Raw genomic sequence first — 18121 nt, 5'->3', positions numbered from 1 at the left:
CGAAGGGGATGGGAGGGAGAGTATCTGGAGACAAGGTCTGAGATATAGGGGGAGCAGTGCAATTGAGGGCTTTGTGTGTCAGAGTGAGAATTTTGTGTTTAATCCTGGAGGCAAGAGGAAGCCAGTGAAGGGATTGGCAGAGAGGTGCGGCAGATGAAGAGCGATGTGCAAGGAAGATGAGCCTGGCAGAGGCATTCATTATGGATTGTAAAGGAGCTAGGCAGCAGCTAGGGAGACCAGAGAGGATAGAATTGCAGTAGTCAAGGCGGGAATGGATGAGAGAGTGAATTAAAATCTTTGTTGTGTCTTGTGTAAGGAAAAGTCTAATTTTAGCGATGTTTTTAAGGTGGAAGCGGCAGGCTTTAGCCAAGGACTGAATGTGAGGAGTGAAAGAAAGATCTGAGTCAAGTGTGACCCCAAGACATCGGGCATGTGAGGTTGGGGTAATGATGGAGTTGTCAACAGTTATAGAGACATGGGGGCTGGAGATTTTCGAAGAAATGGGGGGAAAATAAGGAGCTCAGTTTTGTAGAGATTTAGCTTGAGGTAATGAGAGGACATCCAAGATGAGATATTAGAGAGACAGTTAGTGATACGGGTTAGCAAGGAAGGAGATAGTTCTGGTACAGAGAGGTAGATTTGGGTATCGTCGGAATACAAATGAAAATGAAACCCATGGGACCTTATTAAGAAACCTAGTGAGGACATGTAGATTGGGAAGAGAAGGGGACTGAGGACAGAGCCTTGCGGTGCCCCAACAGAAAGAGGTAACGGGGCAGAGGATACCCCAGAGAAGGCTACACTAAAGGTACGGTTAGACAGATAGGAAGAGAACCAAGAGAGAGCTGTTTCACAGATGCCGAAGGATTGCAGGGTATGGAGCAAAAGAGGGTGGTCGACAGTATCAAAGGCTGCAGACAGATCAAGGAGGATAAGTAGAGAGAAGTGCCCTTTTGATTTTGCTGTAAGTAGGTCGTTGGTAACCTTAACAATTGCTGACTCTGTTGAGTGAAGGGGGCGAAATCCAGATTGCAGTGGGTCAAGGAGGGAGTTTAATGTAAGGAAATGGGATTGTCAAGCATATACTAGCTTTTTAAGAAGCTTTGAGGCAAGAGGTAGTAGGGAAATAGGGCGGTAGTTGGATGGGGAGGTTGAATCGAGAGAAGGTTTTTTGAGGATAGGTGTGACTAATGCATATTTAAGAGATGTGGGAACTATACCGTTGCTGGGGGAGAGGTTGAAGATGTGTGTGAGTAAAGGGGTAATGGTAGAAGAGAGGAAGGTGAGTAGTTGTGAGGGGATAGGGTCGAGGGGACAGGTAGTGAGGTGACAGGATAGTACAAGGGCAGAAACGTCATCCTCTGTAACAGGGTCAAAAGAGCTAAGTTTATGGCTATGTGGGTTTTGGATGATTGTGAGCTTTTGAGGGGGTGGGATTCCGGTAGTATGTTGAGAGCCGATTTAATTTCTGATGGAGTTGTTGAAGTAGCTGGCAAAGTCTTGGGCTGAGAGAAAAGTTGTGGTGGGAGGTGGGTGGAGAAGAGTATTGAATGTGGAGAACAGATGTTTTGGGTTTGAAGAAAGAGTAGAGAAGTAATGTTGCTTATATAGATTAAAGGCAGAATAGTAAGAGTTCAAGATGAACTTATAGTGAAGAAAGTCAGCAGAACTCCAAGATTTCCTCCAGTGTCGCTCAGCAGTACGGGAACATCTGCATAGGTACCGTGTCAGAGGAGTATGCCAGGGCTGAGGATGAGTGAATGTTTTCCGAGCTATGGTAGGTGGGGCCAGGTTATCAAGGACTGATGTAAGGGTGGAATTATAGTGGCAGATGGATTCATCAGGACAGGAAAAGGAGGGGATGGAAGCAAGAAGAGGTTTGAGAGAGCTAGCGAGCTGTTGCTGATCTAATTACTTTTATGTTTAAATAGATTTTTATTACGTTTTAAAGATTAATCATGAAATATAAATACCAATATCTGTTCCTCTGATGACCTCTGTAAGGAGGTACCCTAGAGGTCAAATTTACAATAAAAAGCAAAGATGTGTCATCAAGACCTTAAAACAAAAAAGGAACATATAGAACTAATGGACTCACATTACATAAGTGCAAGTATTTGACCTCACCTCATCTGTAACAACAACGTCCATTAATCTCTAGGTTCTAGCAATGCTGGTTCCATCTTTATTTCTCCGTGTTGAGCTCAGTGCACAGAGAGACTGCCCCCTCTGGGCGACAGTTTCATTCCCATTATCTACATTAACTTATTTCAACAAACTTTTCTAAAACAGATATGCATCCATATCCATGAATACTGAAATTCAAAGAAATAAAAAGAAAGAGGGGGAGGGGACAGAAAAAAAAAAATGGGGAGAGGGGAAAAATGGGGAATTTTATGGGTAGATGACGAATCTGTGTTGGTGGGAGTGACAACAATGTTTGTCTGAGCTGCTTGTTCATCCGGTGACCTGAATTTGTACTTTCGCAATAGCCAACCAGTCCAGGACCTCAAGGGTCTAATGACTTTTATAATAAAAACCTAAATAAAAAAAAGTTTAACTGTTCCCTCCATGTCTGATGTGTGACCGCTTGCTTGCAGGCGAGAAGCACAGAGGAGGGGATGCAGGATGTTTTAAAAATCGTCAGCGATCATGTAGACTCCTGTGTTTGGTGGTTTGGTCCAAACATTCCACTCATACGGCTCTTTCACCCAGACACCATCCTCCCCATGCTTCGGGCACCAGGTACCATTTGTTGCCATATTGTTTGGTCTAAACCAGTGATTCTCAAATTAGTGACTCTGGGTGTCACAAAGAATTGGGTCTGAGAGTAAAATGGTCATGGTATTTTCTTTTAATTTGGAAACCTCACCTTTTTATTTCCTTTATACAATTATTATTTCAGATTATTTTCATCTTTATATAATTGCACTATCATTATTTAACTTTAAAGGGACAGTAAAGTCAGAATTAAACTTAGTTTGGATAGAGCACGACATTTAAAACCACTTTCTTATATACTTCTATTATCAAATGTGCTTAGTTCTCCTGGCATCCTTTGATAAAGAGTAATTTCAGTTGAACTCTGGAGCATGTACGTGTCTCTAGCCATCTGGCACCAGCGTTTGCAACAGCGTTTATAGTAATGTTATACATAGTTGCAAACACTGCTGATATAGAATGCTAAAGATGTGCACGCGCCTACCAAGAAAACAAAGCACATTTGATTATAGAAGAAATTGGAAAGTTGTTTAAAATTGCTTGCTCTATCTGTATCATAAACCTTCAATTTTACTGTCCCTTTAATATAGCTTCGTCACGTGGCAAAAATGTTTGAGAACCACTGGTCCAAACTAAAAAAAATATTTGCATGAAAATTAATAAGGATTTACTTTTTTTTAATCAGGTATATTTTCCTTTTTAAAATAAAATGCACAAAATAAATGTAAATAGCAATATGTTTTAGCACTTAGCAGGGTTTGACAAATTTGATTCAAATTTAGCAGCCTGCCAAAATATTGATTAGCCAAATGCATACTTTCTTAAGAAATTGTAATGCTGCGTGTATACAGGTGGCCCTCGTTTTACAACGGTTCAATTTACACCGTTTCAGAATAACAACCTTTTTTTCCAGTCATGTGACTGCTATTGAGAAGCAGTGCATTTATTAAAATTGCCAGTAGGTGGAGCTTGTGTTGCAACAAAGCCAAGCAAGCTGAAATTAATCAGTTTAACCAGATCTGACCTATTGAGCAGATTTCAAAGGAACAATAACTTCCTGTCAATAAATCAGTCCAGATTGGAATGCATAGAAAGAACTGTTTGCAGAAAAATGCAAGTGAAGTCGGTGTTGTGTGATTATTTTATTAGGTTTATAATGCTGTTTAGCAAATGTTTTTGTTCATATAACTTAGTTTAATTATATATTCTGTGTCGTGTGATTATTTTATTAGGTTTATAATGCTGTTTAGCATTTAAAGTCTTCATTTCAAAGCTTTAAAAATAATGTATTAGGTGTTACTCATGACAATTTTGAGAGGGGCCTGGAACCTAACTCCTTCACTTCCTATTGACTTACATTATAAACTGGGTTTCAATTTACAACAGTTTCAATTTACAACCATTCCTTCTGGAACCTAACCCCTGCGTAAACTGAGGGCTACCTGTATATTCATTTTTAAGAGCTGTGGCTTCCATGTTCTGTGATTGCTCAAAATCTAGTTTATAATCCTTTATTAATCTGTGTACATTTACCATTCAGCTCCATTTCCTAATTGCATCTACAATTTGGTGAAAAAATAAGCAGCCAATCAGAGTTGTAAGTGCTGAATGCATTCTTTGATTTATTGTGATATAGGGGAATTTTATCATCATTTTGTGGGGTTTCATTGTGACTGGATGCAGTCTCCCTTACTAGTCCTGAAAGAAGCATCCAGATTGGTTGTTTTAAAGTCCTTCTACAGTGGAATATGGATATTGGAGAAATGTTAATTAACATTACTTTCTTATATACATAGAGATATATTTTTATATTATATTGTTTTTTTTAATATTACATATATGCTTCTTAAAATGATGCTGCATATGGGTAACATGCCTCTTTCAATGGAAAAAGTACATTCAACAGACTAGATAGTTTAAAGGTGTCAAATATTTGAGTTTATGCAGTGAATTTGTCTTTCATTTTGACAAAGTATATGTGCACAGAACATGAGCCTCATAGGTTGCAATTAGAACAAATGTTAATTCATTTGGCAAAAAAAATCTATCACCTAGATTACGAGTTTGGCGTTAGCCTTAAAAAGCAGCGTTGAGAGGTCCCAACGCTGCTTTTTAACGCCCGCTGGTATTACGAGTCAGGCAGGTACAGGTGTACCTCTCACTTTTCTTCCGCGACTCGAGGCTACCGCAAATCCCCTTACGTCAATTGTGTATCCTATCTTTTCAATGGGATTTGGAACGCCGGTATTACGAGTCTTGGAAAAAGTGAGCGGTAGACCCTCTCCTGTCAAGACTCCTACCGCATTTAACATAAAACTCTTAAGAAAAGTACTAAAAAGTACACTAACACCCATAAACTATCTATTAACCCCTAAACCGAGGCCCCCCCACATCGCAAACACTATAATAAGAATTTTTAACCCTTAATCTGCCGACTGGACATTGACGCCACCTACATTATACCTATGAACCCCTAATCTGCTGCCCCTAACATCGCCGACACCTACATTATATTTATTAACCCCTAATCTGCCGCACCCAATGTCGCCGCCACCTACCTACAATTATTAACCCCTAATCTGCTGACCGGACATCGCCGCCACTTTAATAAATGTATTAACCCCTAAACCGCCACACTCCCGCCTTGCAAACACTAAATTTTATTAACCCCTAATCAGCCTGCCCTAACATCGCCGACACCTACTTACATTTATTAACCCCTAATCTGCCACCCCCAACGTCGCTGCTACTATATTAAAGGTATTAACCAAGCACAATGTAACAATCTCATCAGAATGGAAGGCAGGAGAGAGGTGTTAACCCCTAAACCTAAGTCTAAACCTAACCCTAAACCCCCTAACTTAAATATAATTTAAATTAAACGAAATAAATTTAACAAAATTAAATAAATGATTCCTATTTAAAACTAAATACCGATAAAATAAACCCTAAGCTAGCTACAATATAACTAATAGTTACATTGTAGCTAGCTTAGGATTTATATTTATTTCACAGGCAACTTTGTATTTATTTTAACTAGGTACAATAGTTATTAAATAGTTATTAACTATTTAATAACTACCTAGCTAAAATAAGTACAAAATTACCTGTAAAATAAATCCTAACCTAAGTTACAATTACACCTAACTCTACACTATCATTAAACTAATTACTTAAATTACCTACAATTAAATACAATTAAATTTAATAAACTAAATTACGGAAAAAACCCCCACTAAATTACATAAATAAAAAATTACAAGAAGTTTAAACTAATTACACTTACTCTAAGCCCCCTAATAAAATAAAAAAGCCCCCAAAATAATAAAATGCCCTATCCCCATACTAAATTACAAATAGCCCTTAAAAGGGCCTTTTGCTGGGCATTGCCCCAAAGTAATCAGCTCTTTTACCTGTAAAAAAAAGAAATACAACCTCCCCCAACATTAAAACCCACCATTTAAATAAATCTAAATAAAATAACTACAATTAATTATATTCATATTTAAAACTAAATAATTACCTATAAAATAAACCATAAGATAGCTACAATATAACTAATAGTTACATTGTAGCTAGCTTATGATTTATTTTTATTTTACAGGCAACTTTGTATTTATTTTAACTAGGTACAATAGTTATTACATAGTTATTAACTATTTAATAACTACCTAGCTAAAATAAGTACAAAATTGTCTGTAAAATAAATCCTAACCTAAGTTACAAAACACTAAATTACACAAACACTAAATTACAACAAAAAAAATTACAAGAAGTTTAAAATAATTACACCTAATCTAAGCCCCCTAATAAAATAAAAAAGCCCCCCAAAATAATAAAATGCCCTACCCTATACTAAATTAAAAATAGCCCTTAAAAGGGCCTTTTGCGGGGCATTGCCCCAAAGTAATCAGCTCTTTTACCTGTAAAAAAATAAATACAACCTCCCCCAACATTAAAACCCACCACCCACACACCCAACCTTACTCTAAAACCCACCCAATCCCCCCCTTAAAAAAAACTAACACTACCCCATTGAAGATCACCTTACTGGGAGACGTCTTCACCCAGCCGGGGCAGAAGAGGTCCTCCATCCGGCAAAAGTCTTCATCCAAGCAGCATCTTCTATCTTCATTCTTGCGGAGCGGCGCCATCTTCAAGACATCCAATGCGGAGCATCCTTCCTGGCCGACGGACTAATGCCGAATGAAGGTTCCTTTAAATGACGTCATCCAAGATGGCGTCCCTTGAATTCCAATTGGCTGATAGGATTCTATCAGCCAATCGGAATTAAGGTAGGAAAAATCTGATTGGCTGATGCAATCAGCCAATCGGATTGACCTCGCATTCTATTGGCTGTTCCAATCAGCCAATAGAATGCAAGCTCAATCCGATTGCCTGATTGGATCAGCCAATCGGATTTTTCCTACCTTAAATCCGATTGGCTGATAGGATTCTATCAGCCAATCAGAATTCAAGGGACGCCATCTTGGATGATGTCATTTAAAGGAACCTTCATTCGTTGTTAGTCCGTCGGCCAGGAAGGATGCTCCGCGCTGGATGTCTTCAAGATGGAGCCGCTCCGCGCCAGAAGGATGAAGATAGAAGGTGCCGCTTGGATGAAGACTTTTGCCGGATGGAGGACCTCTTCTGCCCCGATCGGTTAAGACTTCTGCCGGATGGAGGACCACTTGGGCCCGGCTTCTTGGATGACTTCGGCCCGGCTGGGTGAAGGTGATCTTCAATGAGGTAGTGTTAGTTTTTTTTAAGGGAGGATTGGGTGGGTTTTAGAGTAAGGTTGGGTGTGTGGGTGGTGGGTTATAATGTTGGGAGGAGGTTGTATTTCTTTTTTTACAGGTAAAAGAGCTGATTACTTTGGGGCAATGCCCCGCAAAAGGCCCTTTTAAGGGCTATTTGTAATTTAGTATAGGGTAGGGCATTTTATTATTTTGGGGGGCTTTTTTATTTTATTAGGGGGCTTAGATTAGGTGTAATTATTTTAAACTTCTTGTAATTTTTTTTGTAATTTAGTGTTTGTGTAATTTAGTGTTTTGTAACTTAGGTTAGGATTTATTTTACAGGCAATTTTGTACTTATTTTAGCTAGGTAGTTATTAAATAGTTAATAACTATGTAATAACTATTGTACCTAGTTAAAATAAATACAAAGTTGCCTGTAAAATAAAAATAAATCATAAGCTAGCTACAATGTAACTATTAGTTATATTTTAGCTATCTTATGGTTTATTTTATAGGTAAGTATTTAGTTTTAAATAGGAATACTTTATTTAATTGTAGTTATTTTATTTAGATTTATTTAAATTATATTTAAATTAGGGGGGTGTTAGGGTTAGGTTTAGGGGTTAATAACTTTATTATAGTGGCGGCGACGTTGGCGCCGGCAGATTAGGGGTTAATTAATTTATTATAGTTGCTGCGACGTTTGGGGGGGGCAAGATTAGGGGTTAATAACTATAATGTAGGTGTTGGCGATGTTGGGGGCAGCAGATTAGGGGTTTATAAGTATAATGTAGGTGGCGGCGGTGTCCGAAGCGGCAGATTAGGGGTTAATAGTATAATGCAGGTGGCGACGATGTCGGGGCAGCAGATTAGGGGTTAATAAGTGTAAGATTAGGGGTGTTTAGACTCGGGGTTCATGTTAGGGTGTTAGGTGCAGACATAAATTTTATTTCCCCATAGGAATCAATGGGGCTGCGTTAGGAGCTGAACACTGCGTTTTTGCAGGTGTTAGGTTTTTTTTCAGCCAGCTCAGCCCCATTGTTTCCTATGGGGAAATCGTGCACAAGCACGTTTAGCCAGTGTACTGCTACCGTAAGCAACGCTGGTATTGAGGTGAGATGTGGAGCTAAATTTTGCTCAACGTTCATCTTTTTGCGGATAACGCCAGGTTTAAAAAAACCTGTAATACCAGCGTTGGCTTAAGGGAGCGGTGGAAAAAAAGGAGCGTTAGAGCCGCAAGCCTTACCGACAAAAACTCTTAATCTAGCCGTATATTTCTTGCACATTTTGATGTCATTATTCTGACTGTGGGTCTTAGGTTAGATGTTGCAAACAGTAAAAAGGTAATTAAAAGCATTTAAAAGTAATATGCAAAGAGCATATAAAAATAGGGTGCGCCTGAGTAATATTTGATTAAAAAAAAGGAGAAAAAAAATATGTGAAAAAATAGTGTGGATCTAGATATCAAAAATAATAAAACATACAATATGACAATTCCTATTTGTCTGTTAGAAAATTAAAATACTGTAAAAGACAAAAACCATGCTTTCAAAATAAAATATACATATATATATAAAAACACAATAATATTGAAAAATAATGAGTGTACTGTAAAAAAGGGGGGTTATAGTAGACCTAAAGTATATAATAGTGTTCCATGCAAAAAAGTTCAAATGTGATAACGTGAATTTCCACTGGAAGGAAAAGAGTTCAAATGTGGGCAGCTTTTCTTGAGGCCAATGGTGAGTCAGTGAATCTAAGAAGTGAAAACAAAAACAAGAAAGCGCCTCATGGTGTGGTAATTACAAACAAATGTGAGAAAGTGTTATGGAAGCAAGTGAACAGGTACTCACAAGTGAGGTGTCACTCTTATTGCAAGAAGTGCAAACGAGCAGGCTGACCTTTAAACAGCAGCCAGTACGATGGATGGACAAATCTTGTTGGTAACAAGGCAAACTGCTGAATTTCCACAGCCGGATAATATTCTCCTGCAATCTGTGTGTAGTGGAAGGATATGCTCCTGGCAGGGAGAAAGGAGTAAAGCAATGCCAACTGCGCTGCGGTGGAAGGAGTGAAAGCCAGACCAATGTAATCTGATAGGCTCCTGTGTGTCGACCGGACACTTCCCAAAGTAAAGTTCATATAAGCATAAAGAGAATCCGAGTATGGTAAAAAAACAAGTATTTATTAGAGCTAAACAACACGTTTCTCGGCCGCAAGCTCTTACCGTTTCATTAGTTAGTATACAGGTTATGCCTACCGTGAGATTTAAAAATACATACATCGGATGTGATTGGACGTGAAATCGGCCAATGATGGCATTGAGACATAATTAATTCAATGTATGGATAACAAAACGAAACAGTTTGTCTGTTAAAAAATAACTAGGTGAATAACTAGATAAAAGGGGCAAAAATAAATGTAGAATTGTAGTCTACCATCGACTGTATAGATGAATATATGCCAAACTAAAGATAGTTAAAAACTGTCGATATGATAACAGGGCTAATCTAATGACTAAAAAAATTAAAATACATACTGACAATAAAGATGAAAAAGCGTGACATAGTATATTTATTTTTGCCCCTTATGGCGTAATACTTTGTTGCTTTTATCTAGTTATTCACCTAGTTATTTTTTAACAGACAAACTGTTTCGTTTTGTTATCCATACATTGTATTAATTATGTCTCAATGCCATGATTGGCCGATTTCACATCCAATCACATCCGATATATGTATTTTTAAACCTCACGGTAGGCATAACCTGTATACTACCTGATGAAACGGCAAGAGCTTGCTGCCGAGAAACGCGTTGTTTAGCTCTAATAAATACTTGTTTTTTACCATACTCAGATTCTCTTCATGCTTATATGAACTTTACTTTGGGAAGTGTCCGGTCGACACACAGGAGCCTATCAGATTACATTGGTCTGGCTTTCACTCCTTCAACTGCAGCGCAGTTGGCGTTGCCTTTCTCCTTTCCAGGAGCATATCCTTCCACTACACACAGATTGCATGAGAATATTATCCGGCTGTGGAAATTCAGCAGTTTGCCTTGTTGCCAACAAGATTCGTCAATGCCAATAAGAGTGCCACCTCGCTTGTGAGTACCTGTTCAATTAAAAGCATTATGAACATTTTATTATTGTACTCTTGATTGTATATAACTATGTGTTTATTCTATGCAAATGGATTAAACACATAGTTTAAGACAGCGCCAGAGCAGCAGTACACTACTGGGTGCTACCTGAACACATCTGGTGAGCCAACAAAAATATGTAATTGTGTGTAGCCACCATTCGCCAGCTAGCTCAGAGTAATGCATTGCTGCTCCTGAACTTGTCTAGGTATGCTTTACAACTAAGAATACCAAGAGAACAAAGTAAATGTGATAATAGAAGTAAATTGAAAAGTCACTTAAAATGTTATGCTCTCACTCATGGGGCCTCATTTATTAAATTGGAATATATCTAGGGAGAGAGAGAGCGCTGAAACAATTCACCTCAAAGTATACAGGTTGATATCAAAAAATCCCCAGATAAAATTGATGATTGAAATCTATGTAAATAGTCTTCCTGCGCTAAAGGCCAGATTATGTGGACCTAAAGCTAAAACATTTGAGGTGACACTGAATAGATGGAAATGATCACTCAGGACATAAAATATGTTAAATATGAGCTAATATTTATTATTAATAAAAGAGATGATTAAAATATTTTCTTTGAAAATTTATTAGTAAAATAATTTTTTTAATTTTTTTAAAAAAAATTGATTAAAAATAGAATTTAATTGAATTTTGTATTAAAAAGCTGATATAATAATGTTTTTCATCAAAAATAACAGAGGCAAAAAAGATGAAAAGAAAAGATATAAGTGAGGTGAGTGTACTGAGCAGAGGATATAGTTAGTATACACAGCACATTTAGTTAGTATGTTAGTATAGTTAGTGAGGTTATTCAAACAACAGATGCGGTTAATATACAGCAAGTGTAATGAGTGCAGTGGGTTTGATTGAGGTTAAAGTGTAAACTAAAAATGGGTCAGCTAAAGGTGTATAAGCTCAAGTGGTGTGTGCTAAAAGTGGTGTGTGCTAAAAATGTATTATAAATTAAAATTATGTCAACTAAACAGCTATAAAATAAATATACCTAAATTCATCAAGTGGACAGGTGTGCAAAAAAGCAATGTAAATGAAACTTAGCTAAAAAATAAAGTTAAATATTAAAGTTAAATAGAGCTAGGTTAATAAGGCAAAGTTAGTACAACTAAAACAGCGTAACTAAAATTTGGTATTAAAAATTGCCATTTCAAACACAATTGTGATAGAACTGTAAAATGAAAGTTCTTTTCTGTGCACAGATAAAGAGTGTTGGCATATGCAAAATGTTGGGCAAGTGAAATTTTCAGTGCCGTCTCCTTTTTATGTTAAAAGTACCTTGTAAGATCAGACTCACAGTCTTTTTTGTAATTCAATCCTATGGTAAAATCAAATGAAGTAATCCAAAGTTCAGGTAATACCAGGTTACCTTAAGCTGCTTTTATTCAAGGAAGCATCTGTCAGGTTGTTAATATAGTACCTTGTTTCTTTCCTTGTCCTTTGTGGTAAAGCCAGGTTACCACTATGAATTTCAAGCCGCATACAGGGCTGGTGTGACGTTAATGTGGTGCTTCCGCGTCTGGAAGCAGAGTAGTTCTCGTCTGGTCTTTTTCTTGATGATGGTAGTCTGACGTCACAGACTACGGTGGCTCAAATTGGCCAAAAAGAAGTAACGCGTTTCGGTCGTGGACCTTTCTCAAACTTTTGAGAAAGGTCCACGACCGAAACGCGTTACTTCTTTTTGGCCAATTTGAGCCACCGTAGTCTGTGACGTCAGACTACCATCATCAAGAAAAAGACCAGACGAGAACTACTCTGCTTCCAGACGCGGAAGCACCACATTAACGTCACACCAGCCCTGTATGCGGCTTGAAATTCATAGTGGTAACCTGGCTTTACCACAAAGGACAAGGAAAGAAACAAGGTACTATATTAACAACCTGACAGATGCTTCCTTGAATAAAAGCAGCTTAAGGTAACCTGGTATTACCTGAACTTTGGATTACTTCATTTGATTTTACCATAGGATTGAATTACAAAAAAGACTGTGAGTCTGATCTTACAAGGTACTTTTAACATAAAAAGGAGACGGCACTGAAAATTTCACTTGCCCAACATTTTGCATATGCCAACACTCTTTATCTGTGCACAGAAAAGAACTTTCATTTTACAGTTCTATCACAATTGTGTTTGAAATGGCAATTTTTAATACCAAATTTTAGTTACGCTGTTTTAGTTGTACTAACTTTGCCTTATTAACCTAGCTCTATTTAACTTTAATATTTAACTTTATTTTTTAGCTAAGTTTCATTTACATTGCTTTTTTGCACACCTGTCCACTTGATGAATTTAGGTATATTTATTTTATAGCTGTTTAGTTGACATAATTTTAATTTATAATACATTTTTAGCACACACCACTTTTAGCACACACCACTTGAGCTTATACACCTTTAGCTGACCCATTTTTAGTTTACACTTTAACCTCAATCAAATCCACTGCACTCATTACACTTGCTGTATATTAACCGCATCTGTTGTTTGAATAACCTCACTAACTATACTAACATACTAACTAAATGTGCTGTGTATACTAACTATATCCTCTGCTCAGTACACTCACCTCACTTATATCTTTTCTTTTCATCTTTTTTGCCTCTGTTATTTTTGCTGAAAAACATTATTATATCAGCTTTTTAATACAAAATTCAATTAAATTCTATTTCTTCTGTTATGTGTGATCAGTCCACGGGTCATCATTACTTCTGGGATATAACTCCTCCCCAACAGGAAATGCAAGAGGATTCACCCAGCAGAGCTGCATATAGCTCCTCCCCTCTACGTCAGTCCCAGTCATTCTCTTGCACCCAACGACTAGATAGGATGTGTGAGAGGACTATGGTGATTATACTTAGTTTTTATGACTTCAATCAAAAGTTTGTTATTTTAAAATAGCACCGGAGCGTGTTATTACTTCTCTGGCAGAGTTTGAGGAAGAATCTGTCAGAGTTTTTTACTATGATTTTAACCGGAGTAGTTAAGATCATATTGCTGTTCTCGGCCATCTGAGGGAGGTAAAGGCTTCAGATCAGGGGACAGCGGGCAGATGAATCTGCATTGAGGTATGTAGCAGTTTTTATTTTCTGAATGGAATTGATGAGAAAATCCTGCCATACCGTTAAAATGACATGTATGTATACACTTCAGTATTCTGGGGATGGTATTTCACCGGAACTACTCTGTTAAAGGTCACTAATCCTTTTTAATAACTATTTATCATGTTAAACGTTTTTGCTGGAATGTAGAATCGTTTACATTGCTGAGGTACTGTGTGAATAAATATTTGGGCATTATTTTCCACTTGGCAGTTTTTTTGCTTTTATTTGTGACAGTTTCGTTTCTCTTCACTGCTGTGTGGGAGAGGGAGGGGCCGTTTTTGGCGCTCTTTGCTACGCATCAAAAAATACCAGTCAGTTACTTTTATATTTCCTGCATGATCCGGTTCATCTCTGATAGATCTCAGGGGTCTTCAAACTTCTTTGAAGGGAGGTAAATTCTCTCAGCAGAGCTGTGAGAATTCTTATAGTGACTGTGAATAAAAACGTTGCTTTGTATTTTTTATGTCAAATTTAATTATTGTTATTTTACTAATGGGAACAAACCTTTGCTAAAAGTTTTGTTGTTTTAAAGTTTGATGCTATAACTGTTTTTTTCAGTTCATTATTTCAACTGTCATTTAATTGTTAGTACCTCTTTGAGGCACAGTACGTTTTTTGCTAAAAAAGATTATAACCAAGTTGTAAGTTTTTTGCTAGTGTGTTAAACATGTCTGACTCAGAGGAAGATATCTGTGTCATTTGTTCCAATGCCAAGGTGGAGCCCAATAGAAATTTATGTACTAACTGTATTGATGCTACTTTAAATAAAAGTCAATCTGTACAATGTGAACAAATTTCACCAAACAGCGAGGGGAGAGTTATGCCGACTAACTCGCCTCACGCGGCAGTACCTGCATCTCCCGCCCGGGAGGTGCGTGATATTTTGGCGCCTAGTACATCTGGGCGGCCATTACAAATCACATTACAGGATATGGCTACTGTTATGACTGAAGTTTTGTCTAAATTACCAGAACTAAGAGGCAAGCGTGATCACTCTGGGGTGAGAACAGAGTGCGCTGACAATGCTAGGGCCATGTCTGATACTGCGTCACAGCTCGCAGAGCATGAGGACGGAGAGCTTCATTCTGTGGGTGACGGTTCTGATCCAAACAGATTGGACTCAGATATTTCAAATTTTAAATTTAAATTGGAGAACCTCCGTGTATTACTAGGGGAGGTCTTAGCAGCTCTCAACGATTGTAACACCGTTGCAATACCAGAGAAACTGTGTAGGTTGGATAAATACTTTGCGGTACCGGCGAGTACTGACGTTTTTCCTATACCTAAGAGACTAACTGAAATTGTTACTAAGGAGTGGGATAGACCCGGTGTGCCGTTCTCACCCCCTCCAATATTTAGAAAGATGTTTCCAATAGACGCCACCACTCGGGACTTATGGCAAACGGTCCCCAAGGTGGAGGGAGCAGTTTCTACTTTAGCTAAGCGTACCACTATCCCGGTGGAGGATAGCTGTGCTTTCTCAGATCCAATGGATAAAAAATTAGAGGGTTACCTTAAGAAAATGTTTGTTCAACAAGGTTTTATATTACAACCCCTTGCATGTATCGCGCCGATTACGGCTGCGTCAGCATTTTGGATTGAGTCGCTTGAAGAGAACCTTAGTTCATCTACGCTAGACGACATTACGGACAGGCTTAGAGTCCTTAAACTAGCTAATTCCTTCATTTCGGAGGCCGTAGTACATTTAACCAAACTTACGGCTAAGAACTCAGGATTCGCCATACAGGCACGTAGGGCGCTGTGGCTAAAATCCTGGTCAGCTGATGTTACTTCTAAGTCCAAATTACTTAATATACCTTTCAAGGGGCAGTCTTTATTTGGGCCCGGTTTGAAAGAGATTATCGCTGATATTACAGGAGGTAAGGGCCACGCCCTACCTCAAGACAAAGCCAAAGCTAAGGCTAGACAGTCTAATTTTCGTCCCTTTCGGAACTTCAAAACAGGAGCAGCATCAACCTCCACTGCACCAAAACAGGAAGGAGCTGTTGCTCGTTACAGGCAAGGCTGGAAGCCTAACCAGTCCTGGAACAAGAGCAAGCAGGCCAGGAAACCTGCTGCTGCCCCAAAGACAGCATGAACCGAGAGCCCCCGATCCGGGACCGGATCTAGTGGGGGGCAGACTCTCTCTCTTCGCCCAGGCCTGGGAAAGAGATGTTCAGGATCCCTGGGCACTAGAGATCATATCTCAGGGATACCTTCTAGACTTCAAATTATCTCCCCCAAGAGGGAGATTTCATCTGTCAAGGTTGTCAACAAACCAGATAAAGAAAGAAGCGTTTCTACGCTGCGTACAAGATCTGTTAATAATGGGAGTGATCCATCCGGTTCCGCGGTCGGAACAAGGACAAGGGTTCTACTCAAACCTGTTTGTGGTTCCCAAAAAAGAGGGAACTTTCAGGCCAATCTTAGATTTAAAGATTCTAAACAAATTCCTAAGAGTTCCATCGTTCAAAATGGAAACTATTCGGACAATCTTACCCATGATCCAAGAGGGTCAGTACATGACCACAGTGGATTTAAAGGATGCTTACCTTCACATACCGATCCACAAAGATCATCACCGGTATCTAAGGTTTGCCTTCTTAGACAGGCACTACCAGTTTGTAGCTCTTCCATTCGGATTGGCTACGGCTCCAAGAATCTTCACAAAGGTTCTGGGTGCCCTTCTGGCGGTACTAAGACCGCGAGGGATTTCGGTAGCTCCATACCTAGACGACATTCTAATACAAGCTTCAAGCTTTCAAACTGCCAAGTCTCATACAGAGTTAGTTCTGGCATTTCTAAGGTCGCATGGATGGAAAGTAAACGAAAAGAAGAGTTCTCTTTTTCCTCTCACAAGAGTTCCATTCTTGGGGACTCTTATAGATTCTGTAGAAATGAAGATTTACCTGACAGAGGACAGGTTAACAAAGCTTCAAAATGCATGCCGTGTCCTTCATTCCATTCAACACCCGTCAGTAGCTCAATGCATGGAGGTGATCGGATTAATGGTAGCGGCAATGGACATAGTACCTTTTGCACGCCTACACCTCAGACCTCTGCAATTATGCATGCTAAGTCAGTGGAATGGGGATTACTCAGATTTGTCCCCTACTCTGAATCTGAATCAAGAGACCAGAAATTCTCTTCTATGGTGGCTTCATCGGCCACACCTGTCCAGGGGGATGCCATTCAGCAGGCCAGACTGGACAATTGTAACAACAGACGCCAGCCTACTAGGTTGGGGCGCTGTCTGGAATTCTCTGAAGGCTCAGGGACTATGGAATCAGGAGGAGAGTCTCCTTCCAATAAACATTCTGGAATTGAGAGCAGTTCTCAATGCCCTTCTAGCTTGGCCCCAATTAACAACTCGGGGGTTCATCAGGTTTCAGTCGGACAACATCACGACTGTAGCTTACATCAACCATCAGGGAGGGACAAGAAGCTCCCTAGCAATGGTGGAAGTATCAAAGATAATTCGCTGGGCAGAGTCTCACTCTTGCCACCTGTCAGCAATCCACATCCCGGGAGTGGAGAACTGGGAGGCGGATTTCTTGAGTCGCCAGACTTTTCATCCGGGGGAGTGGGAACTTCATCCGGAGGTCTTTGCCCAAATACTTCGACGTTGGGGCAAACCAGAGATAGATCTCATGGCGTCTCGCCAGAACGCCAAACTTCCTCGCTACGGGTCCAGATCCAGGGATCCGGGAGCGGTTCTGATAGATGCTTTGACAGCACCTTGGAACTTCGGGATGGCTTATGTGTTTCCACCCTTTCCGCTGCTTCCTCGATTGATTGCCAAAATCAAACAGGAGAGAGCATCAGTGATTCTAATAGCGCCTGCATGGCCACGCAGGACTTGGTATGCAGATCTAGTGGACATGTCATCCTGTCCGCCTTGGTCTCTACCTCTAAGACAGGACCTTCTGATACAGGGTCCATTCAAACATCAAAATCTAACTTCTCTGAAGCTGACTGCTTGGAAATTGAACGTTTGATTTTATCAAAACGTGGTTTTTCTGAGTCGGTTATTGATACCCTGATACAGGCTAGGAAGCCTGTTACCAGAAAGATTTACCATAAAATATGGCGTAAATACCTATACTGGTGCGAATCCAAACATTACTCCTGGAGTAAGGTTAGGATCTCTAGGATATTGTCTTTTCTACAAGAAGGGTTAGAAAAGGGTTTATCAGCTAGTTCATTAAAGGGACAGATTTCAGCTCTGTCCATCTTGTTACACAGGCGTCTGTCAGAAAATCCAGACGTCCAGGCTTTTTGTCAGGCTTTAGCTAGGATCAAGCCTGTGTTTAAAGCTGTTGCTCCGCCATGGAGTTTAAACTTAGTTCTTAACGTTTTACAGGGTGTTCCTTTTGAACCCCTTCATTCCATTGATATAAAATT

General features: G+C 39.2%; 1 protein-coding gene across 6 annotated transcripts in view; it reads left to right on the top strand.

The window, feature by feature from the left end:
• LOC128653722 (ultra-long-chain fatty acid omega-hydroxylase) overlaps positions 1–18121 on the top strand; it is a 136734-nt gene that overhangs the window by 33080 nt on the left and 85533 nt on the right. For 2 of the 6 annotated variants that reach the window (XM_053707178.1, XM_053707182.1), the window contains one exon: positions 2601–2745. The exons of 3 other annotated variants lie outside the window; for them this stretch is intronic. In XM_053707178.1, coding sequence (XP_053563153.1) covers positions 2601–2745 — 145 coding nt within the window. Of the gene's footprint in view, positions 1–2600; positions 2746–18121 lie in introns of those variants that run through there. One more of the 6 variants, XM_053707181.1, reaches the window with a different exon arrangement.

The sequence above is a fragment of the Bombina bombina genome, chromosome 3 (genome assembly GCF_027579735.1).
Source record: "Bombina bombina isolate aBomBom1 chromosome 3, aBomBom1.pri, whole genome shotgun sequence".
NCBI lineage: Eukaryota > Metazoa > Chordata > Amphibia > Anura > Bombinatoridae > Bombina > Bombina bombina.
This window is presented reverse-complemented; position numbering and strand designations above follow the sequence as displayed.